Source organism: Chinchilla lanigera, unplaced genomic scaffold, assembly GCF_000276665.1.
Source record: "Chinchilla lanigera isolate Chin_1 unplaced genomic scaffold, ChiLan1.0 scaffold00105, whole genome shotgun sequence".
Lineage (NCBI taxonomy): Eukaryota > Metazoa > Chordata > Mammalia > Rodentia > Chinchillidae > Chinchilla > Chinchilla lanigera.
In genome coordinates, this window is record NW_004955506.1 from 4,527,116 (window position 1) to 4,552,293 (window position 25,178).

General features: G+C 39.0%; 1 protein-coding gene across 1 annotated transcript in view; it reads right to left on the minus strand.

Moving 5' to 3' along the window:
- Positions 1-25,178, minus strand: part of Tnrc6c (trinucleotide repeat containing 6C) — a gene marked incomplete in the record, with an annotated part of 139,088 nt that overhangs the window by 86,561 nt on the left and 27,349 nt on the right. Inside the window, 2 exon segments of the mRNA XM_005407391.2 lie at positions 4,836-4,857; positions 5,844-5,943. Of these exon segments, the coding sequence (XP_005407448.2) occupies positions 4,836-4,857; positions 5,844-5,906 (85 nt within the window).

A 25,178-nucleotide genomic window follows, 5' to 3' on the forward strand; every position in this document is an offset into this window, starting at 1 on the left:
ACAAATCACTTAACCTTTGCGGATTGTATTCCCTTATCCAAAATAGGAATTAAATAATCTCTAAGGGGGCTGGGGATTTAGCTCAGCGGCAAAAGCGCCTGCTTGGCAAGCACAAGGTCGTGAGTTCGGTTCCCGGTACCGGAGAAAAACCAAAAAAAAAAAAAAAAAAAAAATCTCTAAGGATCCTTCAAGCTCTAAGATTTTATTAATTTTATAGACAAGCAAATAAAATGCTGAGCATGTTGAATAGACTTAGCTACTGCCTTTAGGAAGAACTCACACACTCGAAATAGTACTTGGTTTAGTCATATGCATATGAGTGCAAGTACATGTATAAATTTGAAGATTCTGGCCAATTTTATTATACTGTGTAACTCACAAAACACAGATCTAGTGCTTGATAAACACTAACTACAGGTTACTGTATTGGTACCCCTGAAAGACTAAGCAAACAGCAACTGACTCCTTAGCTAAACAGAAGGACCACCTAATTAGTGAAGTACAGAGGGTATATTTCCGTTACTGTTTATCTATATCTATGAAATTTGCAAGACACATTTTATACCTCAATTCTCAGCATTCTTCATTTAGGTTGATAAAAACGTTACATGTCTAGAATGAGCCTTACTAGTAGTAAAGGACATTGCATATACTTTGTGACTCCAAAATACTCTCATAAAATTATTGAAAGAATATGGTTTCCAATGATTTACACTAACAAAGCACATAAAGATTTCTAAAAATTAACAAATACAAACTGAATGCATGCTAAAGTTTAACACTTGATTGCAAAACATGAACTTTTAAAAAAATGACTAAAACCACTGAATTAAATTAACTGCACACTTATGAATATTGTGTTACCATAGTTAGTCCTTAAAAAGATTCAGCACATAAAACCCCCCCCAGAAAACAACATGAAAAATTTGGGTTGACAAAGTCTTCACATCTGTATAAAGCTAGTAGTACTATCTGTGCCCAAATGAAGTGCAAGTGACCAAAATAAAAGAAGTTAGTGGTTACAAAAGCAAAATCCATGCTAGTTTGAAGTGTTCTTGGATACCAGTTACTCCACAAGGGAGCTATACAAGTTAATGTCATTTCACAACAGGACTATACCTGATCTTACCCCAATTATGAGAGCAGTAGAGTCTCAGTAAAGCAAAGCCAGTGATTCTTAAACTGTCTCTTTCTTTGGTTACTAATACAAAGAAAATGTTCAGCTGAATTTACAAAGGACTATTTTGTCTGTGAAAAGGCTTGCAGGAAGATTTTCTAATGGCTTAGTGCAGCTCTTGAGGGGCTGGGAGTGGGAAAGTGTGAACTGGGTGAGTCCATATAAATATATACATATTTATGAGTTCATAATAAGATGCATTCAAGGACGGCTAACAGAATGTTATCTGGTAAATACCTCAGGATAGAGGGATTTCAAATGAACTTTAATTTCTCTTTAGATAATGCTCAGATTATTTTCAACAAAAAATCATTACTCATGCTCAACACAGAAGGAAAAATAAGGAAAAGCTGATGATTACAACCACCAAAGACTACAGGTAGTGAAGGAAAAGGATTCCAGGCAGATAAACATGGCCAGATTCTTTAGGAAGACAGGGTATCAACCCCACAGTATGATGTGGCTACTGAGAGATGAGAAGAATCAGGAGTCAGGAGAGCGAAACTGAAAAACCGAAGTGAATTTCGTGTTTGAATGAAAACTGCCAGAGCTTAGCACGTGAGTCTCCTGGCTCCAGCACACAAGGGCAGTTATCAACCTGGGCAGCATGGTATTTCACATAATTGGTTTACTTGGTTTGCACATTAAAAAGAAAAACATTAACTTCACAAAGAAGTCACAGATCAGGGACTGAAAAGACAGAGAAGGACAAAATTCCTGTTTTAATTGTGATTTTACAAGGCAGACTTTGTAGAAGCTTCATTTCATATTCCTGGGGGAGGGGAGAAGGAGTACTACATGTTAGATTGGATTATTCAGAAAAGATAGTTCCATGTCAGTCTTTTATGTGGAGATTCCCAGTTCAAATTCAGTGGTGACAGATGTGGAAAATAAGGTTTTTAGGCCTAATTAAGGCCATAATGAAGACTGATCCATTAAGACTAGTTAATACTCTGTGAGAGAACCCAGAAGGTATGCTCTCTATGTGTATGTATATGATAGTTTAGAGTTCTCTTAAAATGGTTAAAATAAATCAAAATTGAAAGAGGTTAAGTTTCAGTTACTGAGAAAATTAAGTTAAATATAATGCTAACTAATGGAAGCACTGCTTTCCTAATACTAGTACTTGAATGGTTCATAAGTACTGCAGGTCAAGGAAATTACTAATTGATTTGATTTTGTTTGAATTATAAAAACCAAAACAATTCTAATTTTTAAAAATTGATTCAGCATATTATACAACCAGTTTAAACTGTAACTTCTCTATTTAACTCCCGAACTCAGACTGTTAAATTCTTTTCTACATTCAAACAATTTCAGGTCCTGGGATGTTAGGTCCATGGCTCCTACTTGCTCTGGAGTGGGCCCTGACATTCCAGTGTCAGGCTAACCTGGCCCCTCTCTGACTGTGCCTTTAGTAAGCTAGTCCTTTCCATGAGTGCCCTTCTGGCTCTGGAGCATGGTGACAAAGGAGTGCAGTGTCTGCTGTGTACCTTTCCTGCGGGAAGATTCTGAGCATATCAGCCCTGCCATTCACTTCCTTTGCGCTCATGGAGACATTCATTCAGCAAACTCTCACAGCATTAGTTTACTCTCTGTACCCTGGAGACAGTATCACCAACAATGAGAAGTAATAAATGTAAGGACCTAGTACATGGTCTGTCTGGCATGAAAACAGCCCCTGAGTGTGCTGGGAAGACAGAGAAAATGGGTAAATGGAGTTCCTGCCCTATGTACTTATAGCAAGGAAAATAAAAATGTTGGCATGTTAGAAAAGCAAATCTATCTTATGCATGAGCACAAATGCTAAGATAACATATCTCATTTCCTCAGTCAGGCCTCGTCTGTACTATTTAATACCAGGGTCCACTCAGAAAGTCAGAATACTCAGCTTGCAGCTGCTGATTTATTGATCCAGTAACAGTGGAAAGTCTGAGTAAAATTTAAACCCAATGATGCTCATATTCATTAGTGAATTATCTCCTGCACTGTTAGATTCTTCATAATCCAAAAGCATGTTTTGTTTAGAAGGGCAAGAGTAATCATTACTACTGTATCCTAAGTCTAGTTAGTAGTTACTGATAAACTGTACCCAGAGGAACAGTATTTTAGAAAAGATAAAAACCACATAGAGTTTGGAGTCTGCGATGAAAACAGTTATCAGCACAGTAATAGGAAATATTAATACTGTGTGCAGCATAAGGGCAGTGTAATTAACAATCACTATAGAATAATAAGCCATTGTTATTATTTGAGAAGAAAATAATTACAAGGACAGTGAATAAAGAATATAGCTGGAATTGAACCAGATTGTAAAAATTTCATTTTTTTAAAAAAAGAGAAAAATGATTGATTCATAAAAATAATTCTGTATTTTTGATTAACAATTATCAGAAACCATTATTTCTTATGAAATCATAAATTCAAATATAACTGTGTAACAACCCTTTTGGGTCCTTCTGAAAAAATGTTAATGTAAATTAACAGTGCTTCTATGAGTAGAAGAGAAGCAAATGTCCTTTCACTCTGCTGCCTTTTAACATTCACTTTAAACTCATCCTTAATGTGACTCTTAAGGCACTGAGGCTGATGCATCAGGGTCAGAAGCTCTGGGCTCCTCCTGTCCTAACTATACCACTAGCTGTCAGGCCAAGGACAGACCAATTAACTCAGCAGGAGCACTGTCAGTAAACGAATTCCTATCCTGCTCAGTCAGAAAGTTCAATGAGATAATATACATAACCTTTGAAAACTACAAGATGCCAAACAAAAGGAAAGGATTAGTAGCGATTGTGGCCCAAGACAGCACTCTCACAAAACCTGCACAGTGCATGTGTCTGCGTGTACAACTGTGTGCATGTGAGGATCCAAAGGAAAATGAAAACTTTCAAATACTAACAATTTGTTACAGTGACCCTTGTCTGAGCAGCAGTTCAATTCTCAAAATTGAGCTATTTTCTTGCAGAGACTCACAGTCTTTACAATAGCTCTAAGAAGCAGAAACAAAATGTGACCTTTCTCATTTTAAATACAAGATGCCTGATTATTAAAGAAAGGAAATAACTTGGCCCAAATGAAACAAGTATGTGGTCCTGTGGTATGGGTTCTTAACCACTGGAAAATACCTAACAATGTCAGGCAGCGAATGGAGACATCAGGGTCTTTCTGATCTCCATGGCACCCCAGGGATATCTGAGCTATGTGGAGAGCTGCGTGGTTTCCATGGACTGTCCATTAAGACACCAGTAAGCCATCTTTGAATTTGGAGGACACAAAAGAGGCCTTACCCATCAGTATGAAAAAAATAATGCCCAAAGACTACATCTTTATAAAGAGTAACTGGCAACGAGGAATTGGAAACTTTAAAATATTCAGTATTCTTTGGCTGTCCGTATTCCAACTGAATCCAACTGTCCTTATCAGTTCAATCCTTATTAGGTGGAAGTCATATGAAAATTAAAAAACATTCTTTATGCACGTAAAAGTTTTACTAAATGTCAATGAGATGTAGATGATAAATGAAGAATTTCACAGTGGAAAATAAAAGGTAGACTCAAAGACACACTGTTTTTAACCATCAACTTAAAAAAAAGGCCACTCTCATCATAAAAGCTTAGTACTGTCGTAAAATATACCCCCCAAGTGTAAATAAACTTACCTTTGGTTTTTTGATCAGCAGCCTGGAAAAAAAAATCAGAAAGTCTTTAGGAAAAATAATGTGTAGATGTACACATATATGAAAGTTTATAAGCAGACTTTTAATATTAGAAATTTTAAAAACGAGTTTTTGTCCAGTTAATTTGTTATAATTTATTCTGGGAAAAACATTTCTATATGCTACTGAAAACGTGCCAATATTAATGTAAAGGCAAAAAATTCTGTATTGAAGCTCATTGGAGTTCTCTATTTTAATACAGTCTAAAAGATACACAATTTAAACCACAAGATACATTAACATAGCAAGAATGAAGACAAATGATATAATTTGGCAGTTTACTCATTTAATTTTTTTGTGGTACTGGGGATTGAATTCAGAGTGTTGAGCTATAGTCCCAGCCTTTTATTATTATTATTATTATTATTATTATTATTATTATTATTATTTTATTATTTTTTAAATTTTGAGACAGGGTCTTACTAACTTGCCCAGGCTGGCCTTGAACTTGCAATCTTCCTGCCTTAGCCTCCTGAGTAGGTAGGATTACAGACCTGCATCACGGAGTCCAGCTTAAGAAACATGACTACAAGTTTATCAAACTTTTTATTTTTAAAATTTACTAACAGGATTTGTAAAAGGACATTTGGCAAGACTGTAAAAATTGTATCTAGCTTTTCTACTAATACCAGTTTAATGTTCCTTTCCTTCTTTCTTAGACAACTCGGTTCACTTTAAGTAGACTGGCAAGGTCAACATTTATCCCCAGCAACATGAAGCTTCTTGAAACACAGCTGTAATGTTCTAGTTCTTTAGAAAAGACATTTTGCAGCTGTCACCCAGTATTTATTTCACTAGCACAACATCTATTATTTGTTAAATACAGATTTAGCATATTGATTTAAAAGAATAATACTGCAGAATGAAACTTGGTCAGGGTAATGGCTATGATAATGCAAATGAGACACCTAATGACTGCAAGGACAATGAAGCTAGTAACTCTAGCCAAACCTTTTTCTGAGCACCTTCTTTCTTTTTCTTTTCTTCCTGCTTTTTCTTTTTCTTTTCTTCCATCAAATGTTCCTCTTCTCGTGTTTCTTGTTCTTTCTCCCTATTAAATATAAAGAAAACTGGTATTAGTATGGCAGTCATTCTTAAATTAAAAAATGAAAAAAGTACTAGCTATAGAAAGTCTTGAGGCAGGCAGGTCACCTCTGGGATAGAGTCCACTTTGAGCGGATGTCAGAAATGGCCATTTACCCCACAGTACCAGATGCACATCCCTACTACTACAGCAAGTTGCCTGCCTCTTTTAGTGTGTCAGGTGTCTCATTCCCTGAGCCCACATTTGTCAGGCACCACCTTATCACCAGGCACTTATTAGGGATATGGATGCAATGAGTATTTAAGACACAATTTGTTTTTTGTTTTTTTTTTTTTTGGTTTTTCTCCGGTACCAGGAACCGAACTCAGGACCTTGCGCCTGCCAGGCAGGCGCTTTTGCCGCTGAGCTAAATCCCCAGCCCCGAGACACAATTTGTTTAGTCCAGGCCAAAAGTAGTGTTTCTCAAAGTGTAGTCTCAGGGACTGTCATCATCCTAGGTTCCATCCTGGCGTAACAAATAATCTCTGAAGTGATTTGCAGGCATACAATAATTATGTCCTTGTTTGATACAAAGATTTGAAAAAAACAAAACAAAACAGTTCTATAGCATGGTGAGCTACTGTAACGACACACTGGCTCATGGCATGGTGCGACTCTGCCTGGAAGGGGTTGTTATAGACAGCTAAGTTATATAGAAATATTATAGGCAGTCAGACAGGGCTAGGCCTTCAAAAGAATCAGTGCAGAAGATGGGATACACTGCACCTGTTGGGAAGACACAGACACATCCCTCAAGTGCCAGACTTCAAGACAAAAGATAAAATGAATGCAGCCACATATTTCCCCTAAGGATAAACACAGTGACTGATATTCTAAATAGGTATCCATCACCTTGGGAAAGCCTGGAAGAGCCACTGATCTACCCTCTCTGGGAAAAGGTCCTGTTCTATTTCAAGCCTGCTTGCTACAGTGACTTGCTTCTGCATTTGATCCCCATTTAATTAACATTACCTGAGCAATTATGTTCATAATCTGCAAGTGTGGTGGCACAAACCTGTAATCCCAGCATTTGGGAGGCTGAGGCAGAAGGATCACCATGAGCGAGGCCAGCCTGGGCTACAAAGTGAGTTCAAGGCCAGCCTGAAATGCATAGTGAGACCCTGTCTCAAAAAGACAAGAAACAAAAGAATGGGGGTGGAGGGCGCTGGGGATATGGCTTAACAATGCAGCACCCGTCTGGCAAGTGTGAGATCCTGAGTTTGATTCCTGGTATCCCCACCCACCTCCACCCCCACTCCAGCCACCAAATTATGCTCGGAATCTTATTGTCTCACCTCAGGCCCACCTTGTAATTTCCCACTTTTCCCTACCTTGGACCCACCTCACCTCATGGTTTTGCTCTATAAAAATCCCTTGAAAAGACAGGAAGGATCTTCTGGCAAACCACTTGGGACCCCTTCTGTCTCTCTCAGATAGAAGTTTTCTTTCCCCAGTAAATATATTCTGCTCTTAACCTCCATTGTTTTTTTGTTTGTTTGCTTTGTTTTTGTTTTCCTTCCAGTACCGAGAATCGAACTCACAACCTTGAGCTTGCCAGGCAGGTGCTGTGCCGCTGAGCTAAACCCCCAGCCCTTAACCTCCATTGTTCCTAGAATTCATTCTTTGGTTTTAGAGAACATGAACTCATACTGGACATCTTAGTAGGTTGGGAGTTTCTTTCCCCTTTATCAGGATTGCAGCAGCCTAGGAGCTGAGCTACAAAGGTGGAAAGCATTTGGCTGACATGGGGTAGTGAGTGTATCAGTGGTTAACTTGCCTGTTAGCTCCAAAATGACTCTTTAACACATGCTCTGGACAAAATGACAGAGCTTTTTGAAGCATTTCTCTTTACAGTGAGCCCAGTCTAGAGGCTTTCTCAGTAGAGAGCACTTGAGGGACACTGCAGGAGGAAAGGGATCCCCTGCTGTTTGAGGCAGCTGCACTGGAAGTGGTCAGCAAATGGGTGAGGGGCCACTGGTGATAGTTACAGCCATAGGCCCAGCTTGGGCAGCCTTTCAGCAACCTTGTAGCTCCGGCAGTCACCTTCCCAGGGCCCTCTCAATACAGACACACTGCTCTCCAAGCCTCTTGCTACTAGCCCCACCCCTAGCCTCATCTCTGTTGATCCTCCTAATAACATGGCCTTCCATACCAGTAAACCATGAACTCAGGCCTGTTGCACGGATACCCCACTTCTATGCCCAGGCATCAGTATGCCCCAGAGGGTTACACTAGGGCTCCAGCTTCCTGTGTGCCAAACAACTGGCAAAGGGCTGATAGCTACAGTTTGCCTGGGTCTTGCCAGTGCTCCTGCTGGAATGAAACACAGGGATCCAGGGGGACTTTCTGCTGCCCAGCACTGTGGGTCGTCCCATGGGCTCTACTCTGCTATCCAGTGGGCTGCAACTACACTTTCTTCAAAGAATGCACATCCTGACTTGGGGAGGAAGCTTCCTTCCAAGTCAGTCCTTCTTTGGGTATTCTCCTTTATCTTGGGCTCCATATCCCCCCCCCCCCCCCTTTTTTTTTTTTGGTCTTTTTGAGACAGGGTCTTGCTGTGCAGTTCAGGCTGGCCTTGAGCTCAATTTGTAGCCCAGGCTGGTCTCGAACTCGCAACGATCCTCCTGCCTCAGCCTCCCGAGTGCTGGGATTACAGACGTGCGCCACCACGCCCGGCCATATCCCCTTTTTTGTCCCTCTGACTCTCCCTCCTTCAATTTCCCTTTTCGTTTGTGGTACTGGGGGTTGAACCTAGCTAGGGCTTTCTACCCTGAGCCCCAGCCCCAGCCCCAGCTCTTCCCTTTCTCTCGCCTTTCCTTCCTTTCTGTTTTGAGACAGGGTCACCAGGCAGGTCTTGAACTTTGTATCCCTCTGCCTTGGCCTCCAGAGTAGCTAGGATAATACATGTGTACCATCATGCTCAGCTGGAATTTATTCTTAATTTAAAACGTATTGTACATGCATAAGGAATTTTGACCTGATATGTTTGTACATATTTAAATGCTATTGTAATAAAAATAATTTAAACTGGTATGGAGTACAGTGAGTGTAGGCGGATGTCTTTGTGAATACTTTTCTTTCAAAACAGTGTTTCTCAGTCTTTAGAGTCAGACACTTCCAAGACCAAGCTGTAATCTTCTCAATGATATCTCTGGAAATGGAACTCAGACATCAGCAGTACCGAAAGCTTCCCAAACACTCCAATTTCAGCCATGGTTGAGAAACACTGCTTTTATAAGAAGGTCTGCATTCATAAAGTACGAAAACTCATTATTCACTATCTTAGATAATACTTTCCAGGAATATTTTCATGGTAAAAGGTGGAGAGACACTGAGAGATTTGCATTTTCAACATTGTATAGTGCAGGTAACCCTTGGGAGTGATGGGTTGTGCTATAACCATGAAACTGCAGGTTCACACCCAGGGAGGCAGTGACACACCAAAACTAGTTCAACAGGCGCTGCCCATGACACTGGTGTATTTCCTTAACCTACAGCAGCATGAAACCCTTAAATTCACAGAATAAAATTAATGAAGTAGGCAAGTATATGGTACATTTAAAAAGGGTATTCAATAAGCCCAATGGTATTCACTTGCAAATTAAATGAGAGCCAGCCATTCCCTAACAATACAGTTAAGGTTTTACTATATTAGTAAAAAGAAGTGTAAATAATAAGCCCTTATAGCCACAAGACAGCTTACATTTTCCTGCTGTGTGCTCATGATTATGACACAGCATCATTCAGATGTTAGCTCTTTAGTAAAAGCTTTATCTAATTTCCCCCTAGGTAGCAGTAATTGTTTCTACCTGTAACTGTTAGTGTATAACTTCTTTCATTTTTCATTAATAATTTTGAACATTAACATCTAATCACATTTTCACTTTATGAAGTAATTCGTGTGTACAGAAAAACACACATGGTACAAAAAGATGGTTAATGAAGAGGAAAACTGGGTCCTTTCCCAATGACCATAGGCTTTCCCCTTAGAGGCAACACATACTAACACAGTTTCTTGGATGTCTTTAAGAAAATGTTCTCTAGCTGGGTAGTGATCCATTCATAGAGTCTCAGCTGAATCAAGAGGATTATGAAGTCAAGTCCAGTAAGACAACACAGTGAAGTCCAATCTCAAACAAAACCTCTTTATATGGCCATGTGCCCATCTTCTTTTGTTTTTTCTCCTTGGTTTTTTGAGACAAAGTCCCACTATGTAGGTCCAAGCTGGTCTCAAACTTGCAATCTTGCCTTAGCCTCCTAAATGCTGGTATCTATGTTTAAAACAAAAAACAAATGGGAGTATACTATTCACTCTTTCCTGCATTGTTTTATCTTCACTTAATGATCTACTCTAATACATATGGGAAGACTCAGCTCCATCACATGTCTACATAATATACTGTACATTGGTTGCTATTTCTTGAAGTAGCAATTTGAGATCTTAATGGTGTAGTTTCTACAATGATAGATGTGAATTTGCCCCTTACATCAATACCCCTATTTTCAGTTAAATCAAATAGCATCTGCTTTATAAGAATATAAATTTTCACTATGAGCTATGTAGTATACTGTGATTATTTTTTACTTTTTGTGGAGCTGTTTAAGTTCCTAATTGTTTTTCTTTTCCTTCTGCACTATGCTTATGTTTGTGATTTTATACCTTTCTGTCCACCTGCAGTTTGAAAAACAGGCCCTCTTGAATATCCTTTGCAGAATTCCTTCTCCTAGTCCAAAGGAGTGAAGAGTACCTCTGCTATAATTTTGACAATCTATAGTAATACCCTTGTAGAAAATAATTTAAGTGTGATAAAATGTTACACACAATTCACCCTTTTAAAAAAACATTTTAAGCATACAGTTCATTAGTGTTATATTTACCTTATGGTGCAACTAGAACTCTAACCTGGCAAAATGCAATCTCTGTTTCTATGAAACAACTCCATTTCCCCCTTCCCAGCCTTCGGGAGGTGCCATTTTCCTTTCTGCCTCTGAGTGTGACTACTAGATGTCTCCTTTGTGATCTGCATTCCCCTCATATTCAGTGACAGGACACTAAGCATCTACTCATAGGCTGTTAGTCATTCGTGTATCTTTTCTGGAGTCTGAGGTCTATAGTTGAGTCTGAGGTCTATAGTTATTGTCTTGTCACGGTCTATTTTTTCACACTGAACTCTTGTTTGTTTTACTGTATGATTTCTATCCAACTCAGTCTAATACAGTGGAAAGGAGAAATAGTTCAAGCAGAAGGAAAAAAAAAACAAAACCCTGTAAATTCCTCAGCAAAAACTACTACCCATCCATTAACATTCACTTGAATTGAACAACTGTCATCTGTGACTTCCCCTCCTTGAATCACACTCCCAATTTGCTAGAAAACACCCATGTGTCTTTTCAAGAAAGGGTATGTGGGAAGTCAATTTTGGAGTCCACGCATGTCTAAAAATAGTTGAGGGCTGCCTTTTTGTTTGACCAGTGGCTTGGTTTAGTCTAATGTTCCAGGTTGAAAATGTTTAAAAGGCACTGTGCCATCATACCTCAGAACCCATACTACTTAGAAGTCTGATGTTAGTTGATGTTTAGTTCCCTTTAGGTGGCATGTTGTTTTCTGCAAGAGCATATGGCTTTTTCTATGCCTGGGTTCTGAAATTCACAGTGATGTGCTCTGGTGTCTTTTCTATCCATTATTTGTGTTGAGCATTGGTGGACACTTAACATAGACCTAGTATTTTAGGCTACCATCTTGAAAACATCTTCCTACAATTTCTCAGTAACAATATGCTGAATCTCCTGCATCAATTATATATAATTTACCTTTTCTTTTAAATTTTCTACACTTTTTTTGTTGCTTCTGTTTTCTAAGTGCTTGGCTCAACTTGCCTTTCCAAAGTTTCTAATGTGTTTCTTTTAAAACTTTTATTGGTACATGTTTGTAGTACGTGATGATTATACTCCTTTGTGGCAAGTCAGTGCATACACACAATGCATCTGAATTCTTTTTTCATTCCCTTCCCCTCCTCTACCTATCCCCTTTCTCCAACTCCTGGTTTCCTTCCTTTTTGCAAAAGATCTAACGTATTTCTAATTACATGACATTTTATATTTTCAAGTTTTAGTAAATTTATGTTCTCTTGAATGCTCATTTTTCACAACATCCTGAGCTTGTTTCACAGATACAAAATCACTTCTACTCTAGCTGCAAACATGAACTGGGATTTTTCTGAAGGGTTCTGTTTTCTGCATTATCTCTGCTTCTCCTCTAGATGTGTCTTCCTCTGGTCTCACTTTTTTTGGAGGGGGCGCAGGGTTTCCAGTACCGAGAACCGAACTCACGACCTTGGGCTTGCCAGGCAGGTGCTGTGCCGCTGAGCTAAATCCCCAGCCACCCCTCACTTTGATCTGAGGGCTTTTTCTCAGCTGTCTAGTAATCTTTGGTTGTGCATTCAGGTTTGAATGTGAAGTATCGAAAACCAATTGAGAGCTTTGCATGCAAGAGCAGACTTGCTTCATGGTTGGCTTTGCTTTAGAGGGAACGGGACACCTCGCTAAAACAGCCTCAAATGCTAAACAAAACATGCTGTTTCTTCCTCCATGGGCACTTTATATGATTGCTCAAAAATTACAGTTAATATTTTCTTTTTTTTCCTGTCATTTTGAGACGGGATCTCGCTATGCAATTCAGGCTGCCTTGAGCTTACTTTGTAGCCCAGGCTGGCCTCAAAGTCACAACAATCCTCCTGCCTTAGCCTCCCAAGTGCTGGGATTACAGGCGTGTGCCACCACACCCAGCTATTTCTTTTTTTTTGAGACAGGGTCTCCTTATGTAGTTTAGGCTTTCCTTAAACTCACTATTGGCCAGGTGTGTGGTGGTTCACGCCTAATCCCAGCACTTGGCAGGCTGAGGCACCCTTTATTCTTTTTTTTTCCAAAGTGACTGATTTTCTTCATAGGAAATTATTTTTTGATTCATAGCATTTTTAGTATTCCCACCTTGAGCACTCAAACAAGGCACCTTTTATTCTGACTGTGACTTCCTATCCCAATTCCTATTTCTATCATACTGGTTCTTGCTCCTCACTGAAGCCTATTTCTTGAATCTTCTGTTTTCTTCTAAGCTATTTTCAACAACTGCTTTCCTAGAGAGCCTAAACCTCAGGACCATCTTATTTGTTTACTAATTAAGTCTCACAGGAACTATACAACTAATGTATGATATTTATTTAGGTAGGCATCAGGGACAAAGGGAGGAACTGACTCATTTAACAAATACTTTCTGGACAATGGCTTTAAAAGTGTTCTGGAATTTCAGTGGTGAACAAGTGAGAGTACATGTACGCTCAAGGATACTCACAGGAATGATATCAAGCAAATGATCATCCTGATAGTGCTGTCAGAACATGAAGGATGAGTACCTACAGGTCCCTGGTTGCTCACAGTAGTCCTACTGGGAGTCAGAGGAACCGTATGTCCTGATTTCCATTGAGAGTAGAAGCATCCTTTGTCCTCTGGGTTATAAATGCCTTGGTAGGGCTGGGGATTTAGCTCAGCGGCAAAGCGCCTGCCTGGCAAGCGCAAGGTCGTGAGTTCGGTTCCCGGTACCGGAGAAAAACCAAAAAAAAAAAAAAAAAAAAAAAATGCCTTGGTGGCATGACTCTTCTTGGTAGCCCCAAGAAAAATCTATTATCATTCAGGGCATTTATGTTCCCAGTTCCTGGTATATAAACTCAATGGCAAATTCTACTGGACAAAATCTTCTGCAAGTACACTTTCTTTACAAGGGATAGTTCAATTACTTTTCTTTTTTTCTGTTTTTTTTTTGAGACAGGGTCAGGCTGGTCTTGAACTCATTATGTAGCCCAGGCTGGCCTTGAACTCATGGCAGCAATCCTCCTGCTTCAGCCTCTCCAGTGCTGGGATTATAGGTGCATGCCATCACACATGGCAGGAAATTTCAATTTCTAATATGATCAAGTAATAGTTACTTATCTATACTTTGAGGGGATAGTAAGATAAGCCTGGATTTGGAAAGTTTTTTGACATACTGGGAAAGGGAAAAACTAGTAATATATCAAATGGGAAGTCAATAAACATTTTCCTAAGTAGTAAAACAGACTTATAAATGCAAAGGGATAAAGAAAATGGATGGCTACTAAGGGTGGGAAATTTTTATTTTTTAATCACAGAACTTTGTCTTTTTAAAATTACTATTAAATACACATGATCTACCATACACTTGTAAATGGAAGGCTATTATGAGTTTTTCCTCAGGGACTGTATAAGCTTTGCTCTTCTTCTTTCTAAATTTCTTGGCATCTCTTTCTTTCCCCTTTCCACATCCATCTAAGTATCCACTCTCCCCTGATCTCCAGATAATTCATGTTAGTATAACTAGTTCAGATCTAACTGTGTTTCTGTCTACACTCACGTAATATAGTAACAGACATACTTAAGAGATTTTTACAAAGGATTTCATTTAATCATTGTTTTGTAAAACTGGGGTCCCACTATACAAACCTTTTACATCTTGCAATTCTCATTTAATTCATGTAGGTGAAGGAGTTGCCCTCCTTTCCCTGAGAGAACCAGTTTATTATTTCTAATGGCTCCATAACATACCGTGGTGTGAATGTTATCGTGTCATACTCAACCATTTCTCTATTCATACCCAGCCACTCTATTTCCAGCTTATTGCCACTACAAATAATTCCAGCTCTCTACACAGCTTCTGCTAAAGAAAACAGCATTGCTTTGGTGGTCTAGCTTATGTTTCACTATTAGTGGGTACTAGGTAAAGAGGAAATGTGATCTGGGGTTCACTTCTGAGCCCAGAGCAAGTCTGACATCAAACTAGATAGAAATTATTCATATGTTATATTGGAAGGTATACTCTAGTGGTCTACTCACATTGACTTTTACTAGAGAAACAATAGATTCTTATGATCTGAAGTTTTAATATAAATGCTTCTTTCATTCTCAAGAGCTCAGTAATCACCTATCAGAAGGTGAGGGATATAGGAGGCAGTACTCACTTTCTCAGGCAGCCGGAGGAGGGGCAGAGTGAGTATAAGAGATTCTCCACAGGGCCTCCATGGTCACCATCACTCCATAGCTCCCAGTTAGGTAGCACATTTCCCAGAGAGACAATGACTTAAAAGATGAAATAATACAGGCAGACTGGGAATCCAGTCACTCTATGCAAAACTACTCTGGATGCAAAATGTTTCAAATTTCCAGTCCTTTTGTTAATCATTGTCTATATTTGTAAAAGAACAGGATTCAATAAAAGAGCATGGGGACCTGTTTTTGCCTTGGAGGTTTAGTTACCAGAAACTGAAAATTTTAAGGAAAACAAACAAAAAGCTTAGATAACAGAATAAAATAGAATGTTAAAAAAAAGTTATCAGAAACTGAAAATGTTTCTAATCTCAACCTAGTTTCATGTAGATCTGCCAAAGCTATATACCCTAACACTACACTGCTTAGACTTCAATGTCATTGCCTGAAAATACTCTCTAATTCATTCTGTGAGCATGAGGGTATGTGTGTGACATCATTATTTAGAAAGTTTGGTTTGCCAGGTGCAGTGGCCAAGGCCTGTAATCCCAGTACTTGGGAGGCTGAGGCAGGAGGATCATCACGAGCTCGAGGCCAGCCTGGACTACATAGTGAGTTTAAGGCCAGAATGAATTAATAGCAAACTCCTGTCTCAAAAAAAAAAACAAGTTTAGCTAATTGAATAAAAATTTCCTTGCAGTGTTTCAGTTAGGAAGGGCTCATAAAAATATTATTAGACAAAATTAAAAAGAAAAGGGGCAGCAGTATCCTGTGCAGTTGTCACAGAAAAATTAATTATTCAAACAAGTTTGCGGACTTGTTACATGCAGGAAATACATGCTAGACTCTAGGGGCACTAAGAGAAGGTAAGGCAAATCATCTTTGTTCTCCAGGGGCATATAAACTAATAAGAAAGAGATAATGCTGCTGAAGTACATTTAATACTCACAGACTATGAACAGAAACAGTAATGGGGAAGAGTATGCTTGGCATCTGGAGTGACAAGGATGTGGTTCCACAGTAACATCCAGTTACAAGCATACTGTAATTGAAAGCTTGTAGGCCAGGGTATACATGAACTGCCTGTAGGAATTCTGGGACCATCCAGCACAATAGCAGAACCAGGCCTGGGAAGGGACTCATGCACTAGATGGTTCTTATGAACAGGATGATAGGGTAGGAGTTTTTACTTGAGGACAGAAAGGTACCATGGTTGACAGACTGACTCTAAGGTCTTATGATGTTTACCTATGCATAATTCCTTCCCCTTGTGTGTGGGAGGGGACCTATGACTTGTTTCTAATCATGAGAATATAGCAGAGATAGATGCTACTCCCTTGCTGTGTGCCAGAAGACTCTTTCCTAGCACACTGGCCTTAAGAGTCTCCCTTCTGGTTACTGGCTTTGAGGAAAAGTGCTGCCATGAATCCCGTTTTGCCCATGGTCTAAGAGAGCTTAGATGCTCACCTTTCCCCAGAGGGGCCTCTCGATGAAGACTTAAGAGACCCAACTGCTAAGTCTAGCTTCCTAATCCACAGAAACATGCTCTTTGAGCTACTGAATTTATGTACTTTAATTGTACAGCACAGAAAAACAATACAGATGATGATTTAAAGCTTCAGGGGCCAGACAAGATGGAGTAAGCCCACTACAGCCTCTCTTGCTGATTACCACCTGGACAAGATTCAATGTAATACAGAAATACCAGAAGGGGAGCTGGGGAGAGATGCCGTGCTATAGTTTACATTTAGATGTTCCCCAAAGCCTCGTGCAGTCATAAGGCTTTTTCAGAGGTAGCTGAATCTAGAGTATGTGACTGATTCGTGGTGCAATGCTGGTATTAAGGGTGTGAGTGTTACATCTGCCCTAGCCTGCATACAGTACAAGGGTTTGTGGAGTCTTGTCTCTTGCTTATTGTTTTTGCTGTTTTCCCACTGCCATGAACTACTGCCACTCTACCTTGGAGCCATCTGATTATGGGCTGAAATCTCTTCAAACTGTGAGCTAAATAAACCTTTCCTCCCTTAACTTGTGGGTGTTGGGTGTTTGTCTCAGCAACAAGAAAAGTAACTAAGACAAGCTGATATATAAACAGGCAACCTGTATGGGGTGACTTGTCATTTCCTCTCTTCTCCTGAAACTCTCATAAGGTTGCAGACTACCATCAAACACTATTTATTGGCAGGGGTGGCATACACAGTTAAAACAGAAAGAAATCCCTTTTTTACCAGAGGAGTAGGAAAAGGAGCTCCTGGGAGCTAGACAGTATAGGCGGATCTCAGAGAGGAATTGGCTGGACAAGGGGATCCACAAACAGCAGAGCAAGGCTGTGAGAACCAAAGGGCAACCAAAGCCCTACCTCAAGTCTCAGATAAACTCCCAAACCATGCAGGTCAGGCCAGGCCAAAGCAGTGCAGGAGGATTGTGATGGTGACCTGACCTGGAGCCCCTGCCCACAGGAGAGGAGGTCTGGTCCTAAATGCAACCTTTACTTTGGAGGGTGGGAAGGGATCAGAGACCTAAAGGGAGGCATGACAAAACCAATGGGCCTGAAGCTTTTCAAAGAACTCTGACGACTTCTATTTTAGTAATACAGTCTTTGGCCCAGGATTTAGTTCTTAAGATTTACTATTGTTGCTGAAACAAAACAAGACAGCAGCAGCATTTGGTGCAGGGCTCTTGTGGCCTGCTTTATCTGACTTCTTGAGAAAAAGAACTTCTTGATTCTTACCCTAGAAACAAACACCTCAGGCTTGTTACCCAGCCAGCACCTCCTACACTGTTATTTTCATCCATGGGGCTGTTAAATCTCAGAACACATGCCACTTTTCACTTTGGTTGACTCTGCTCTGTAAAATAAGGCTGATCACCTATGCATATCCATTTACCTTGTGGCATCCTTTACTCCTCCAGCTGGTGATGGCACCCTAATTCCCACAGAGGACCACTTTCTCCCTTCACTTGGCTCCAAGATGCACTGTGTCTGCTAATGACAATAGCACACCCCAGGGACCACACCTGAGGTGAGCCAGAGCTCACAAGCTGAGGCAGGAAGCTGCAGTTGCCTTCTCTCACCACAGAGATTGCACAAATTAAAAGAATACAAGAGGTAAAGAGAAGTGCTCACCTTCTGACCTGTAGCCTCTGAGCCCAGGAAGAAGCCATTTCTGCAGTAGGATTCTCAGTGCTGTACTCCCCAGCACAGGGTGGGCACAAGGGCAACACCAGGCCAATCAAGACATTCCTGGGAAAGAAGCAGCACACAGCCAAGCAGATTCACCTCACCAACTTCCCCTACAAGGCCAGTCCACCAGGACCTGTCATCCAGTTCTCCGGGCAGCTACCGTCTGTTTTGGCTTGACAGCTTCTTCAATTTTATTAGCTACCTAATATTGTTCGAAAGCTCTTCTTCCTCCTAAATTAGTTATTTTCCACTGCTTGTAACCAAAAATCCTGATAAATACAGTGTATCAACAATATACATTAAAACTAAGTACTAAATGGATGCAGTACTTTTAGTTTCAATTTGTCTTCAAACTAATGAGGTTTAGTAAACACTTTTACCACTATAAAATTACTTTAGTATTACTATGTTAACACATCCATTACAAGTGCAGAAGTTGTAGCTACCCTTCTGTGAATATTTTTTCTTTTAAAGTAGCCTCAAATTTTAAAAATGACAGTATAATTTTAATGGCACTTTATTTTCACAGTCTACCATATAATGACACTTGGCTACTATGCATACTTTGAATTGCTTAAAGTAATAGAAGAAAATCTCCACCTTGTCTCTCTGATGCAATAGTCCTTGCTGGTATGTCTAGTGTGCATGCTACAGAATAGTTGTTAATAATGATGAGGATTTCACTGTATGCTAGAAAATGTAAAAATAGGTACTATGTAACCTACGATAAAAGCAATGCTTTTCCCAGTATTTACTTCCAAGTGCTGAGGAGTCAGAAATGGGGACTATACTAGCTATTTACTTACTGCTTCTCAGTGTTAACCACTGCAGCTTGCCTACTCCAGGAAAATGGGATCTTTAACTACTTTTCCTTTACCAGCTAGCACAAGGTCCAGCTGTTTTTTTTTTTTTTTTTTGGCAGAGGGCGCTAGAGATACATGTCAGGAGAAGAGCAAGCATGGTGTGGCATGTCACTCCCTGTGCAGGGGGTATACAGTCCCATGAACTGCTTTCACCACAGATAATGGATTTCCAAAGTTCCATCCATGTGCCTCACAGCACCTTCTCTTCCATGCCCTCCTTGGGTGTTCCCTTTCAGTCCCTCTATCTGTTCTTCCTACAGTCTCTAAAACTGCTTTACTTCTGACCAGCCAATGCTTTACCACTCTAATCCTCTGCACAGTTAATAATCATTTACAGTAAACTTTCCCAGTTCACATTACTATATTTTCTCTCTGATAAACCCTTAAACAAGAGCCTACTTTAATGTTGCTAATATATTACAGATTTTAAAAAATACTGTCACACCAATAAATAAGTAAAATTCACAGATATGCCTCATTGTTGAATAAATTAAATTTGTAATATTCAACTAATAGCACACAGACCTGAAATATCAAAACTGACAGAGTAAAAGAACTCTATCTGACTGAATTTGGCTATTATCACAGCTAACTCCTTATTTCTATGTTCTGAAACTTGTAATACATTTGTGTAGGCTTAGAAAAGACTCTCCTTCATGACTATGAAAGAAGGACAAAGTCCCAGCACCATCTAACTGTGGGCAGTTACCAACATGGGAAATGGACTGCAGGTGATTGTCAGGAGACCATCATAGTCAGATTCTGCAGTTCTGTGAACTAACAGGACTGTTAACAGTGTAGGTTGAGCTTCAGGAGCTACTAAACTACCTGGTGCTCAAAGGTGGATTCTAATTTGGGAGAGCAGGCAGGCATACAACACCTGGGCAGAGATAGCTTGATGATAATCTCTGCAAGGGAAAAATCAAATCAAGTATAAAAAGAGATGATTCTACCATCCAATTGGCCCTTGATCCAGAAACATCAAAAGCCTAGGGATTATGAGTGAGGACTGCAGCAGAAAAGGTTTCAAGAGTATGTATCGTAGTGATAAACTGATAAAGGATTCACGTATCTGTTTCAGCAGTTTCTATAATGAAACAAAAAGTAGGGGAAAAATGTGACTAACTATATCTGTGCAGGAAAAAACCCCACAGATACAAAAAGGCTTGTTGGTATTTCATAAATGTGCAATGTAAAATTTCATGTTCCAAAAATGACAAAGAAGAATACATTTGGAAAAATATGAATTAGAGAAAAAAAATTTAATTTTCTACTTTATTTTTAAGCACTCATCAGATTTAGATGGAGGAAAAAAAAGGCTAAAAGTATAGATATTAGAGGAATTACTTAAGAAATAATCAAGTTTAATCTTCCATGATTCATTCAACAGACACCAGCAGCATATGGTTTACTGGACCAAACTGAGATCACACTGAGACCCTGACTTGTTCAGTCTCCTACTTTATATAATAACAAATGTTTACTAGCTAAAGGCTGCTGTTCCTACACCTCAAACTGCTGTCTGGAAATCAATGTCCTAAATCATTAACTCTAATATTCAAAGTATGTGAACCTGTAGGAATCATGTTTTTTTTTTTTTTTTTTTTTTTGTTTTTCTCCGGTATCGGGAACCGAACTCACGACCTTGCGCTTGCCAGGCAGGCGCTTTGCCGCTGAGCTAAATCCCCAGCCCCTTGTAGGAATCATGTATCCAATGCTATGCTAACATTTGAATTTGAAATTTGAAAAAGCAAATGTTTCTTGTTATTCTTACAAAATCAATGTACTTCTGGTTGCTGCCAATTTGGGGTTTTCTGATTTAAAAAGAAAAACCAATCAACCAATTCTAGAGTTTACCTTCTTGGAGAACTCTAGTGGAATCACATCTAGTAACAGATTAATATGTAATCAGAGCTAATCTACAATTTGCCCTTTGGTGAAAGCAATGAGCAATTTACCAAGTTATCTTACCATTTATGATTCAATTCCTCTCTCTGTTCTTTATGGATTCTCATTAATGACGAGAAAACACAACTGTTCTTTAATGGAAGAAAGTCTGTCTAGCACTCAGGCCCCTAAGTTTTCCAGGGGATACCTCAAACAGTGATGATCACGTACTGGAGCTCTTATTTTCAGCCTTGGAGTACATGACGGTTGGGTTTTCTCTGGCCATTTCCTGCAATCTCAGCGGTCAACAAACATGATGGGAAAACTCTGGGAATGTGCAAAAAGTTAGCAATTCTCTGGATAACTCAGGCAGCATAGTCCAAGTGTAAAAGTTTCTGATGATTTCGTTTAATCCAGATAAAACTTTCAAAATGAAACTATCCTCCATAAATTCCAAGTTCTAACTGAAAAATCACTAAGGGGCAGACAATTTGAGGTTATATCTTTTGGAAAAAACTAATGACAACAAGAGGTGTCATTTACTAACCCCTACACTAGTAGTATATCATTTGAAACACTCTTACTGAAATGAGGATCACCAATCTTAAAAGCAGCAGAATCTGAAGCTTAGAGTATCTCAGTGGCCAGGCCAATGTAATGACACTAGAATAAGTGACAGAGCTACCGTCCTAGTTGCCGGCTGACTTGAGTCCCAAGCATAAGCTTCATTCATAACCCCACAAAGCATTCTTAAAGGGCGTAACTCCTTTATTGTAGTCCAAAGTGAGAGCTATACAGTTCAGACTTGCAACAAACTGAAAGGCTGAGCTCCCATTTTGAAAACTGAAAAACCTAATGACAACTATCTCTTAAATAATTATGAGAGTACATCTGATGGTACTATAACAAAATTCCAAATGCAACATCCTCAAGATGTTTCTCTTCCACATTCCAGAGGGTGGCCAGGCATCCTTGTTCCATGACATCATCTTGAGACTCAAGTAGTTCTTTTATTCTTTAGAGGAAGGAAAAGAGGAGTTGGAAGCTGAGTATAGTGATGCATGCCTATAATTTCAGCTACTCAGGAGACTGGGGCAGGAGGATCCCAAGCTTAGCTGCTCTGGGCAACTTAGTGAGACTCAAGGACACAAAGATCCTAAAAAAAAAAAAAAAAAAAAAAAAAAAAGACTGGGGGTATAGCTCCATGGTAGAGCAACTCTGGGTTCAATATCCAATACTGAGGGGGAGGAGGGAAGAAATGAAGAGCAAATAACTTCCTTTTTAGTTAATGCTCTGGCAGTTTATATGCTATCTCTGTTCATATCCACTTGCCTCTATCTAGCCACGCGGCAGGCTGGGAAAATCTTGCAAATGCCCTATAACTGCTTCAAAAGGAGTAGAGAGAAGATAACTTCAGTTAATTAGCAGTTCCTGGGACCAATGGACAGTCTGGCCACCTCTCCATAAATCTTTTTAATCATAATTTTTCTAAAACGTAACAGATACACATATAGACACACATTTCAATCTGTTTTACTTAGAAACAGATAATATATAAACAAGCCCCAACCTTCAACTTTATAGAGTATGGCCAAAATAACATTAGGCAGAAACTTCCTCAAGAGATTAAAATGTCACCAGTTACCTGCTATAGCTGTAGAAAAATCTTATTACTGCTTCTGCAGAATGAATGAAGTTCATGATAAATGAACTTCTAGGATGACACTGTTACAAGACTAATTTTATATAAACTAAGTTGTCTTCAAATATAAGACACACAATTATTTTATGTCATATTAATGAAAAATGATGACAATCACAGTAAGTCCCTGACTTACAAATAAGTCAGATTCATTCATAAGTCAAACAAAGTGAGTCTTAGATATCTCTCACACAAATACACAATGTATATTGCTTTGTGCTTCCTAAGAGTACCTCCACATCACCCTTGCTTTTCCTCTTGCTTTCAGACTTCCTGGGCTCTGACTAAACACTGTACAGCATCACACTGTACAGTACACACACAGCAGCACAACTGTGACAATGTCCAGCAGACATGTGAGATACTTCTGCAATTTGTTTGCATCTACGAATGTTCATAATGTGAGGTCTGTTCCTATCTGTGAAAGTTCACAGTGCAAATGATCCTGTCAGGACTTCCTATAAAAATGAACCTTTAGGAATTTTACTTATCTCTTTTATGAAGTATCCTCATATTAAATAAGCTTCACAATATAACTTCTAAAGACAATACAGTATTTTCAGTGAGGATAGTGCATAATGTACTGAGTCCCTCTGTTGTTTTATTTAGATGCTTTCATTCTTTTTTTAAAAAAATCACTAAGCCTTTTAGTTTGTACTTGGTTCTGTATGTGATTATTCCAGCTGGTTCTGTATTTGTGATTACTGTCTGAAGAGGTGTTTTCAGAAGCAGACTTTCTAAAACGAAAGGGTATGATTGAAGGTTTCAACATTTGTTACCGGGGGCTGGGGATTTAGCTCAGCAGCACAGCACTGCCTGGCAAGCGCAAGGTTGTGAGCTCAATTCCCGGTACCAGACAAAAACCAAAAAAACCCCCAAAAAAACAAAAAACCAAAAAACATTTGTTACCAAACTGTTATCCATAACCATTTTAACAATGAGCACTTTTATTAGCGGAGTAATGTTCTTGCTTCAAAACACCCTCAAAAAGCACTGAATATAACTTTTAATCTTTACTAATCCGAAAGAAATCTTTGTTAGTCTGAAAGAAAAAGTATCTCAAACCAAGTGTGGTGGCGCACGCCTGTAATCCTGGCACTTGGGAGGGTGAGGCAGGAGGATTGCTGACAGTTTGAGGCCAACCTGGGCTACATAGTAAGTTCAAACCCAGCCTGAACTACATAGTGAGACTCTGCCTCAAAAAAACAAAAACACAGAAAGAAAAAAAAAGTATCTTGATGGTTTTAATTTACCATTCTTTGATTATTATTAAACATATTTTGCCATATTTGTTAATGAACATGAATTTAATTTTCTGTGAATTACTTGTTTCTATCTTGTGGTTCATTCATTAGGTTCTTAGTGGATTTTTTTTTATCCTCTAACACTTTACAAAAACTTATATACATATATGTTAAACAGATCAACCTTTTTTCATTTACAAACATATCCCCATTTTCAATTTACCTTTTTTGATGCTCAGAATTTTAAAATTTTTATAAAATTCCACAAAAAATTTCATGAGATTTTATGTGCAGAAAATACCCACATTAGCATTTTTATTTTCTAGATTTGTTCATGTCTTTCTTTTATGCAGATGATACTTTATTTAAAATTGATTTAGGCATCTGGTTGACAATAGGCTGTACCTTGCTTGCTTGCTTGCTTAATCATGCAGAGTGCTTGTGTGTCACTTAGTGCCCCAGGACTAAAGAATCCTCCCCGCTACTCATAACAGAGTGCTTTTGCCAGGATTATACTACTTTCACCATTCCAGTTTCATAAAATTTGGTTATCTATTAGTTTTCTTTCACTACTCCTTCAAAAATGCTTTATTCTTTTATCCTTCTAGATGAAATTTACAATCATGTTGTGCGTTAAGCCTACAAATTAGTTAAGCTGAAAGCTGTGCAGGATTTAGTTCTTCTATACATCTTTCCACCCTCCCCCCCCATTTTACTATCACTCATTTTTCTCTTATTTATTTTGGTGCCAGGGTTGGAAATCAGAGCATCACACATGCTGGGCACAATTTTTCCATTGAAATGCAACCCCAGCTCATTATTTTCATATTTATTTTCTTTCACATTAAGCTCACATCTTCTCATTTTATAGTTTTAAAATCTGCCATTATGTGTAAGACCAGATAATCTATGTATTGTGTACATGGTTACTGATGGTATGCATCTAGTGAAATCATGGATTTATCTACATCATATCATAACTTTTAAGTTGATCATCTTGACTTTTGCAGGTATACAATCTTAATTATAATCGTATTTTTAACCTTATTTTGAAATTTTGTGCAGTGGTAGGCAGAATTCCAAGGTCTCTCTAAGGATACTGGCTCCTGGTGAACACATACTTTCTCCCAGTTATTTAATTAAACATCAATATAGGAACTATTTTAAAGGGATTCTGCAGATGTAATTTAAGTACCAGGGACACTATCCAGGTGATCCTGACCTAATTACATGATTTGAGTTTAGAAGTGAGAGACAGAGGAAGCCAGAAG